General features: G+C 47.8%; 1 protein-coding gene across 2 annotated transcripts; it reads right to left on the bottom strand.

The window, feature by feature from the left end:
• Positions 1–334: 334 nt before the first annotated feature.
• LOC109762768 (uncharacterized) lies at positions 335–10,019 on the bottom strand. 2 transcript variants are annotated; one of them, XM_020321637.4, is made up of 8 exons: positions 9,670–10,019; positions 8,894–8,993; positions 8,016–8,111; positions 7,887–7,939; positions 842–890; positions 699–746; positions 510–585; positions 335–443 (listed from the first exon to the last, which is right to left on the bottom strand). In XM_020321637.4, exons 1-8 carry the CDS (start codon positions 9,918–9,920, stop codon positions 424–426), a joined length of 693 nt encoding a protein of 230 aa, XP_020177226.1. In that variant the 5' UTR covers positions 9,921–10,019; the 3' UTR covers positions 335–423. The 2 variants fall into 2 exon arrangements, with proteins under 2 accessions (XP_020177226.1, XP_040260089.1); XM_040404155.3 differs by having other exon boundaries at positions 335–585; positions 9,670–10,018.
• Positions 10,020–10,890: the final 871 nt, after the last annotated feature.

Below are 10,890 nucleotides of genomic sequence, written 5' to 3'. Positions count from 1 at the left end.
AAAGGGAAGAAAACAAAGAGACAAAAAGATAAAACTGATGGATAAAAAAGAAGAAAACACCGACGAAACTTTCTCGCAACCAAGCGGAGGTTCCAAAACCGCGCCTAACTCTTTAGAAAACCGCCCCAGTGCTGCAGTAGCCCCACTGCTGCATGGGTCACCACTATCGTATCGTTCGCAACGATCGACAAATAGGGTTACCTCGGTTCGAGATAAATACCGTATACAAAGACCAGTTTCCGCTGGGATTTCAGCTTAGTGCAAAATCATGGATAGTACGCATTTCTGACTTAGAAAAGCTATGAACAAACAAGACGACAGTACATGACAGTCAGAGTCGAACGGTCAATATTTATTTGCTAGAATAAGTCACTCTTGTATTTCTCTTCGGATACAGTTCTTCCCCTGGCACATCTAGTGGCTTTATGCAGTTTTTACATCAACTGTGAATGAAATTGAAATTCTTAGTGTTGAGGACAGTTAATCTTGTCAAGACTGGAGGGACTTACTATAGCGCTCCTTCGCGAACGCCACAAAACGTTCTAGCCCATTGAAAAGTAAACCTTCCAGAAATGGTTTCAGGGCCTGGTGAAAAAGGATGGTTGGATTGCTCAACTTCACTGATTTGTGACAACGAAATATTAAAACACGGAATACTGCAGAAAAAATAATTATATGCGTGCTCGTTTGCTACTTACTGATGCAACCGGGGTCAGAATTTCAGGAACTTCATAGGCCACCGTTAGCTGCACACAATGATGAAGGAAGATCAAGTTGTGAAGAAGCAGCAGCTCATATTAGAGTAACAAAAAGCGTCAAATTCACAGGGCAGAATGCTCACTTGTACTCTACAAGAAGATGAACTCTTAGGGAAGAATCGGACAGCACCCCTGCAACAAGTGAATTGCGTTATGCCAACTTCCAAATAAATCAAAAAGTAGCCAGCTCCATGGGTCGAACACAGATTGAAATAGGAGACAGAATTCAGTTAAGTTCAGAAGTCATGTTACTTATTTCCCATTCTTCTTTCCAAACAATTACCTGAAAGGATCTCCAGCACATGCAGTAGAATTTGTATAAAATTCAGTTCTGAGATGCTATCGGGGGATGATCAGAATAATGCCGAAATTGATTTCTTTAATAAGTACTCTGTCTGTCCGCTCCACATGATATAGTGCGCATTGGTTTTCGCAAAAGCCAAACTTCACAAACTTTGACCAAGTTTATAGAAACAATTATCTACATCTGTAATATCAAATATATACCATATGTAAATATAATTCATGATTAATATAATTATATGATTTGATATTCTAGATGTTGATAAATTTTCCTATAAACTTGGTCAAAGTTCACTAAGTTTGACCTTAAAAACATCTAACATGCACTAGGCACTATATTCACTGATGGGATGGAGGGAGTACACTTGTAAGCTGGAACTTATCTATGTGCAGACAAGCTTGTTAGGAACAAAGAGAAGGGGGGAATGCAGGATCAACTGGTTGAATCTTGGAATGAATGACTCGTTGTAGAAAGAAGATGTTTTCTCCTTCTCATCGTATTTTAAGGTTTGCGGCGGCTGGGATCTTTTTTGAACTTTGTGAGTCACTTGTAATTACGGCAATCAAGAGACGGGAAAGTTATATTTCTAGTCAGCTGTGAGCCTGTGATTACGTCAATTAAGATTGTTTTTTGCCCTGCAAAATGAGTTATTTTCATTTTTTGTTGTCGTGTCAGTAAACTACCTTGTTATTTTTCTGAATACTGTTTAAACTTTAATACATGTCTTGTGTACATCCATGCTTCTGTAGGACTCAGTGTCAGAACTTACCTTCTAATCTTCTCTCAAAGGAACTTTTAGACTCGAGGTGAAAAGGTTGAGTCGATTCCATAAAATGTTGTGTTGCCTCAAGATTTCTTAAGAATTGTGTACCTATGCATGTGTGAATTCACTACTTAGCTCATCAGCGCCCACAAGTCACAAATGTGCTTAATAGTATGATTTTGCTTTTTTTTGTCTTAAAATCGCTCTGTTTGGATTTCAATATTGGGTTTATAAGCAAACCCACCAAATATACTCTGTAGTAGCTACACAAACTGCATGTGTTTCCTCCGGGTTCATTTTCGTCTTCAGTGAAACCTTTCTAGAAGGTATCTTGCAGGAATTTATTTATGAAGCTCCTTGTATTTCTGTTTGTGATGCATGTAGCAGCCAGCCTGCCAGAGTTGCAAGGTAATAAACTAAAAAGGTTGCAAGTTAAATGCATTCCACAATAGATTTTTGTAACACTACTGTTAGTTAAATGCATTCCACAATTGGGTGGTACTGGATTGTAGTGTCACAAATAACTTTTGTCTACAACTATTGTTATCAGCTTCCTCGTCGGTCCCAGCGGCCATGTCTCCGCCACCGCCGCCGGCGCCCCTACCGCAAACCCTAGCAGACCTCGCGACCAAACAGCACGAGGATCATGAGGCCGTGGTCGCCACTTTGAACAGCCTCTCGGAGGAGAACCACACTGCTCGGACAGAGCGCGCCGAGGACCGCGCCACCCTCCAGTCCATCGCCGCGACACTCAAAACCCTCCAGGACCAGCTGGCGGACACGTCACAGCAGCAGCGCGCGCAGAACCTGGCCCTCCTTCGGCTGGAAGGCAAGGGCACGCCTCAATTGGGTGGTACCGGGCTCCTGCGGCCCCCAGATGCGCCCTCCCACACCGGGGCCCCGGCCGATCCAGGGGATAGGGCTCCGCGCCTCTACAAGATTGATTTTCCCCTCTTTGACGGGGCCAGCGATCCAAGGGCGTGGCTGACACGTTGCAATCTCTTCTTCCTCGGGCAACGAACGCCGGAGTCGGATAAGACTTGGCTCGCCTCATACCACCTCACCGATGTCGCCGCATTATGGTATGGCCACCTCGAGACTAAGCTGGGCCAGCGGCCGTCCTGGAACGAGTTTCAAAAACTGATCGCCAACCACTTCGGACCACCGACCCGCGCCAACCCCTTTGGCGAGCTGATCTCCACCCGCCGCTCCGGCACCGTGGCAGAATACTCCAGGCGCTTTCTAGAGAATCTCTCTCGGGTGCGCCCCATTGCTGATGACGATGAGCGGGATATCTTCACCAACAACTTGGGCGAGCCTATGAAAACTCAGGTCGAGATGCTGAAACCGGCGACTTTGGACGCAGCTATGGACTTAGCAATCTCCTTTGAGCACCTCAATACTGTCACCAGCACCGCGACCACTCCGGGCCGGCCCAGCCGTCCACTCCGCCCCATGGCTGCACCTACTCCGGCCTTGCCTGACTCCTCCAACCCCACGCCCGCGCTCGTCTTTAAACGACTCACGCCCGCCGAGATGGATGAACGGCGCGCTAAGGGTCTCTGCTTCAATTGTGACGAGAAGTTCGCGCGGGGCCATCGCTGCAAACGACTGTTCTATATTCAATCCGCCGACGCCGAAGAGGAGCAGTTTGAGGATTTCCAGGAAGCACAAATCTCACTCTTGGCTGTTACCGGAATTCCCACCAGCGACACAATGCAGGTCACTCTTCGCATCGGGGACCGTGACTTGGTCGCCTTGCTTGATTCAGGCAGCACTCATAACTTCATCCACGAAGAGTTGGCCACCATCGTGGGGCTGCCTTTCTCCTCCAATCGTCGTTTGGGAGTCACGGTCGCTAATGGCGATAAGGTGACCTGTCGGGGACTCCTTCAGCAGGCTGCGATCACCATTGACAAGGAGCGTTTCGTTGTTGATCTGCATGCCATTCCATTGGGCGGGTTCGACATCGTCCTCGGTACACGATTCCTCAAAACTCTTGGGCCAATTCTCTGGGATTTCACTACGCAGTGGATGTCGTTTTGGCACTCGGATCACCGTGTGGAGTGGTCGGGCCTCGGCTCCCTCGGACGTCCTGCCCACCTACACGCGTGCGAAGGCAAGGAACTTCTGGACAGCCTGTTGGCCACTTTCACCGATGTTTTCGCCGACCCACAGGGCCTGCCGCCGCAGCGCGCACATGAACATCATATTCATCTTATTCCCGGGACACCGCCGGTTGCTGTCCGTCCCTACCGCTACCCAACGATTCAAAAAGATGAACTAGAGCGCCAATGTTCAGAGATGCTGGCTCGCGGTCTGATCCGTCCTAGTTCTTCTGCATTTTCATCCCCCGTTCTACTCGTCAGAAAGGCCGACGGGACTTGGCGTTTCTGTATCGACTACCGTGGTCTCAACCTTGTCACCATCAAGGACAAGTTTCCAATTCCTGTTGTCGATGAACTTCTGGATGAACTCAAGGGCGCCCGCTTTTTCACCAAACTGGATCTCCGGTCGGGTTACCACCAGGTTCGGATGACCCCTGAGGATATCCACAAGACGGCCTTCCGCACACATGAGGGCCTCTTTGAGTTTGTAGTGATGGCCTTTGGTTTGACAAATGCCCCAGCGACGTTCCAAGCACTCATGAACGACGTCCTCCGTCCCTACCTTCGTCGGTTTGTGCTTGTGTTCTTCGATGATATCTTGATCTACAGCTCGTCCTGGTCGGATCACCTACGTCATGTCAAGCTCGTTTTGGAGGCAATGCGCACACATCAACTGTTTCTCAAGCGCTCCAAGTGTTCCTTTGGGGAGGAAACCATGGCTTATCTGGGACACATCATCTCCGCTGCAGGAGTTACCATGGACAGCGACAAGGTTCTTGCCGTGGTAGACTGGCCGGTTCCGCGCACCGTCCGCGCTGTGCGTGGTTTCTTAGGACTGGCAGGATACTACCGCAAGTTCATCCGGGATTTTGGCACCATTGCAGCTCCCCTACGGCACTCCTCAAGAAAGACGGATTTCTTTGGACGCCTGCAGCGACTATTGCCTTTGAAGCCCTCAAGAAAGCTCTTACCACAGCCCCTGTGCTTCAGCTGCCGGATTTTGCTGTTTCATTCATTGTGGAGTGTGATGCATCTGGATCTGGTTTCGGGGCAGTCCTCCATCAAGGTGGCGGCCCCATTGCCTATTTCAGCAAAACCATCGCTTCGCGTCATGCTTCTCTCGCCGCTTATGAGCGGGAGCTCATTGGTCTGGTGCATGCCGTGCGCCACTGGCGGCCCTATCTTTGGGGACGGGCGTTCATCGTCAAAACTGACCACTACAGCCTAAAGTTTTTGCTGGACCAACGCCTCGCTACCATTCCACAGCATCATTGGGTGGGCAAACTGTTGGGGTTCGACTTCACGGTGGAATATAAACCGGGTCGCCAAAACATCGTCGCCGATGCTCTTTCTCGCCGTGATGCTCCTGCCGGCCAGGCACTCGCCATATCCGGGCCTTCTTTTGATCTGTTTGAAGCTCTCCGTCAGGCTGCACACACGGACCCGGCGCTTGTCACTTTCCGGGAACAACTAGAATCTGGTGAGTTAGGACAGCCTTGGGCTCTTGTTGATGGTGTTGTTACCTTCCAACAGCGGGCTTATGTGCCACCCGCGTCGCCGCTGCTCGGGGAGGTCCTGGCTGCAGCCCATGATGCGGGCCATGAAGGTATCCAGAAGTCACTTCATCGTCTTCGCCGGGATTTCCATCTGCCGCAAGCAAGGGCCGCACTTCAGCAGAATATTCGTGCTTGTCAAGTTTGTCAACGCAACAAGACGGAGCAGCTTCATCCAGCCGGCTTATTGCAGCCCTTGACAGTGCCCTCTCGTGTCTGGGAAGACATCTCCATGGATTTCATTGAGGCACTTCCGAAGGTGGGCGGCAAAAGTGTGATACTGACCGTTGTGGACCGTTTCTCCAAGTATGCGCATTTCATCCCCTTGGCGCATCCGTACACTGCGGAGTCTGTTGCTAAAGCCTTCTTCTCCAACATTGTCCGACTTCATGGGTTTCCCACATCCATCGTTTCGGACAGGGATGTGGTTTTCACTTCGGGCTTTTGGAAGGCTCTATTTGTCGCCGCGGGGACACGCTTGCACATGAGTTCGGCCTTCCATCCGCAGTCTGATAGGCAATCTGAGGCCATCAATCGCGTCATCACCATGTACCTCCGTTGCATAACTGGGGATCGCCCACGGCAGTGGCTCCAATGGTTGCCTTGGGCGGAGTACTGCTACAACACTTCGTACCACTCAGCGTTGAAGGACACGCCTTTCAGGGTGGTTTATGGACGGGATCCCCCCTCATTCCGGGACTATACACCGGGCGAGATTCGCAATCAGGCGGTGGAACGGCAGATCGTCGACCGCAATCAGTTCTTACACGACATCCGTGAGCGTCTCCTTCAGGCAGCACAACAGTACAAGCATTACTATGATGATAAGCATCGGGCCCTTTCTTTTGATGTTGGAGAGTGGGTTTGGCTCCGTCTTCAGCACCGGCCAGCGGCATTCCTTGGAGTAGGCGCCAAAGGGAAATTGGCTCCCAAATATTATGGGCCTTTCAAAGTCCTCGCTAAAATCGATACGGTTGCTTACCGTTTGGAGCTGCCCCCACGCGCCCGCATTCACAATGTTTTCCATGTCGGGGTCCTGAAGAAGTACCATGGCCCACCGCCGGAAGTTCCGCCGATGCTTCCACCTCTGTTTCAGGGTCGAGTACATCCAACCCCTGTCCAAGCATTGTGTGCTCGTATTGCCCGCGGTATCCAGCAGGTGCTCATTCACTGGGAGGGCCAGCCGGCGTCTGCTGCTTCATGGGAGGATGTTACAACCTTCCGCGAACGTTATCCAAGCTTCCAGCTCGAGGACGAGCTGTTTCAGAATGGAGGGGGAGATGTCATGTGGGGCCAGCCCTATAGGCGTAAGGGACCTGCACGGGCCGGCCCTGCACCTGCCTAAAGATATGTCCTGGTTTAATTACAGTCTTTTTAGATTAGGAGTCTGGGTATTAGTTGGAAAGGTTTAGTCCCGAAGAAGGTTACCCTGCCAACACCCAATTGTAATAGGAGTCTTAGTCTGGTCTTGTAATTAGGCTATATATAGCCAGCCCTTGGATCAATAAACGCAAGCAGAATATCCTACAACCTCTCCTCTCTTGCTCCTGCGCCACGGCGCCCCTCCTCACCCCCTTCTCCAACCATAGGCAAGCGAGGGCCTCGCCCTCGTCCTCCTACCAACCACGACTACAACCTGTGCGGCAATCAGCCGGGCCGTGACACGCCCTCTCAGAAATTGCAAGCTTGCTATTTTTTTATAAGAGTGATTTCAGTAAGCATAGTTTGCTGGGCTCCTTTTTGCTATCTGCCTTCTGTATATACTACAGGAATCATCTTTGTAATACAAACTTGAATAGCTACTACCTGTTGAACATACTTCTATAAGAGCTGACACTGATACATTCTTATATATTAATGTATATAGAGAAACTCACCCTGTTTTCTCCGGCCACATGCAGCACTTCGGCCACTAGCTAACTACTGTATGATATGTATTGTAACTCGAGCGTGCAACAAATTAACTTCCTGAAGAACTAGAAGGTTAGTATATTAGATTAGGTTTTGAATTGTATGCAATAATTGCATGTATGGCACCTACAGATGTGTACCCAAAACATATATGTGCGATTCATAACCAACTGCTGTTCCTACATCATTTGTCAAGCCTTATATTAGCCTGAAGCCCTGAACTTATTTGAAATAATGTGATTAACTAACAGTAGTGTCACAAATAACTTTTGTCTACAACTACAATCCAGTACCACCTCTAAGTCAAGACTGGACAAAACGCCCACAAGATGAACCTTCCACAACATAGCCCATGTTCGCTATAAGAAATGGACTATGATAGTGAAGGTTCATTTTCATCATAGAAGCCCGTTCTAAATTTTTTGTTCCGTGGCAACACACGGGCATTCAGCTAGTATGTATGCAAGTCTGGATTAGTTGAATAATCACCTGTTAGGAAGACCTTCAAGAGATCGCCAATGAATCTTCTGATTTTTAGTTGGCTGATACAGAGGAAAGTTTTATTAATTGAATATTCACTCCCAGATCTGTAGCAGCTTTGTCATAGTATATACTTACCGTCATGTTCCGGGCAAGCCAAGAAAATTCTACATCCCGACCAAGTATCGCATACTTCAAAGTCCAACGTGAAAGTTCTGGTTTATCTTCAAGGACCTGTAAATTATCACACGCATAACCATTTGTTGGTAAAACTGAAAGGGAAAGCTTAGTTTATGGAAAACCAAACTAATGAAACGGAAACAGCACAGAACAGGCATGTCGGTTACTATGGTTCTAGCTATAGTGAATGCTAGTGGGTGTTGATGGTCATATATGCAGAGGATAGAAGCCCAATGATATGACCAGAGAAGCTTCTACACATCATACATCTATGGGGAATGTAGACATATATCAACCCCAAGTGCTCTATTCAGCGATATGCCACTGCAAAGTTCCATCAAATAGAAAAAATGGAATTGCTAACTTGCTGCAATTGTTTAAATGCCAGTGTGAGCCATGAATAAGTAAAAGCACCCAAATACTAAAATATACCCGTCTAAAGGATGGAAGGATGACACAGATGCCCTGTTCAAGAATTCATCCGATTAACCAGTTAACTTGCCTATTAATCCCTACTCGTAGGGTCACTGAGTAGCCAATAAACTGATAATTCATCCGATTACTTGATTAAAGGGTCGATTAACTTGCCGATTAGCCTATATTAATCCCCTACTCGCTAGCCAACCGAGCAGCTACCAGTTAACGATTTCCTCAACAATGCACAGATGGAAGTTCGGTGTGTGTTCGTGACAAGATTGGAATGGAGATTAATACAATTTGTAGGTTGTAATGGTAAATGTCCACTTCTATTCAGGTATAGAAAAATTCGGACTCCAACCATGGCATGCTAAAATAAAAGAAAAATGATGTGCAAGAAGAAAAGTGCTAACAAGCACCTTGACAGTTGATATGAATGGCATCCATTGAGGAATAGTCTCACGTTCGGAGTAACACTGGTAGGCCACTGAACATGGAACATCAACTTCAATTTCAGTGCTGCATCCAAGAGAATGTTCAGTCACCGTGAGGGGAGAACAGATGAAAGAAAATATGTATTGCAGATAAGCATGGAACTATCAGCAAGCTGTGTCGATGGTACTTGTTCCTGGAAGCATGAATTAACTAAATAACAGTCAACGTCTTATGAAGGTGCAGCCATGACTCAGATATCACATACAAAAGAAGGGCAAAATGATCTCTTGAGTGCAACAAAGAGAGAGTTTTGCTTCAGTACAACCCCCTAGAAAAGTTTACAGATTTTGATACAGATTAAAGGTGGAGATTAGAAATTACCCCATCAATCAAAAAGTTTAGATTGTTCTGATCTCTTGTTTGATCTATTGGGGGAATATAGGGATTATAATTAGTTGATCATTAATGTGGAGAATATCATTTTTAAGTAGCTTTAAGATTTGTGCAAACTTTTAGGAGGGGGGTGTACCGAAGCAAAAGATTATATCTAGAGAACCTTCTCAAGTACCCTTACAACATTAGATTCATTTCAACATTGAGAAATTAGACTCCAATTGAAGTGAACCAGCACTAGCAAATTATCCATCACAAACATGAGCAAAAATTCACATGTCAGAAATTCCCATTTTAACCAAATGATAATACAGCGATTCAAAGGCAATATCAAACTACTAGCATGGACATGGAGGGTTGGGGTTACCTGCACTCCTGCCACTCCATGGCAGGGGAGAACAAGGCAGGCCTCGCCCTTGCCCTGCTGCTGCTATTGATGCTGCCACAGCTCGCCTTCCCCTCCCCTCTCCTCCTCCTCATCCACCACCGGCTGCTGCTGCGGCCGCCGCTGCTGATAAAGAACACCTTGCTCTGCGATGACCCGAGGCCCGGAGATAGCGAGGAGGGGCTCCCCCTTCCTGCGGCGGGGTGGTAGTAGCAGGCAGCTCCGGTGGCCATGGCCGTTGCCCGCTCCTCCCCTCTCTCTCTCTCGTGGCTCGTGACGGTGCGGTGTATCGTTCTGTGACTACTGACTGCTGTTTTTTGGAGACCACACGAAGCTTTCCTGCTACTAGGGTGCTTCGGCTGGTCAGGCAGAGCTTTCAGTAGCACCACAGTGGCGGAACGTGACAAAAACAAGAGAAGGGAGACCGAAATCGCTGAAAAATACTCCTACGTATATGTCTTGAGGAAATATTTATATCCTCCACTATTTGATCGTGTGACTTTATTTATATCTTGTAGCATTGGCTGAAATGCAAACCGAATCACTGAAATTCAGTAAATTTAGTAGGTGTTGAAATATTTCTCGAACTGAAATTTATAAAACCATGGTTGGGGCTACGGCGAGGGCTCATGTGCAGACCCAAGAGAACCGCAACACTTGCAGATATTGCCGCCGCCGAAGCGCGAAGCTTGCGCTCGGCACCACCTCCACCGCGTTCTGTGTGCAAGCCACAAGCCCCTCCACGACGAGGACTCCATCACGGCAGGCCAGGAACTCAAGATCCAGATCAGGGCTTGACCGTCACTGATGGCGATAACCTTGCCAGGATCGCCCACCACAATTCACCTCATCATCCACATGGCCGAAGCACACAGCCAACACCAGTGACCATGCTGCTCGCTGGAGAGCCAACTGTATGATCGATAAGTATGTCTAGAGGGCGGAAGGGGTGAATAGGCTACTAAGCCAAAAAAGGGATTCACTAGGGGAGTCCTATCTCACCCTACCTTTTCTTGTTGCCGCAGAGGGTCTTTTGTGCCTCTTAAAATCCAGAATCAGTCATTGCAGATCAGTGAGATTAAAATATCAGAATCGGTACCATTGATGAGTTGCTTACTCTTTGCAGATCACACTATGTTGTTATTTAAGGTTAGTGGTAATGGTGCTAGATTGGTGTTCTCTTTGTTGGATACTTATTGTCAG

The sequence above is a fragment of the Aegilops tauschii genome, chromosome 3 (genome assembly GCF_002575655.3).
Source record: "Aegilops tauschii subsp. strangulata cultivar AL8/78 chromosome 3, Aet v6.0, whole genome shotgun sequence".
NCBI classification, from domain to species: domain Eukaryota; kingdom Viridiplantae; phylum Streptophyta; class Magnoliopsida; order Poales; family Poaceae; genus Aegilops; species Aegilops tauschii.
This window is presented reverse-complemented; position numbering and strand designations above follow the sequence as displayed.

What these genes read in the sequence shown, in the direction of transcription:
- LOC109762768 (XM_020321637.4), bottom strand. Translation starts at nt 9,920, where the DNA reads ATGGCCACCGGAGCTGCCTGCTACTACCACCCCGCCGCAGGAAGGGGG. An exon ending in GGCTTGCCCGGAACATGACG is followed by an intron (nt 7,940 to 8,015) that starts GTAAGTATATAC and finishes CCTCTGTATCAG; the next exon opens with CCAACTAAAAATCAGAAGAT. An exon ending in CATCTTCTTGTAGAGTACAA is followed by an intron (nt 747 to 841) that starts GTGAGCATTCTG and finishes CATTGTGTGCAG; the next exon opens with CTAACGGTGGCCTATGAAGT.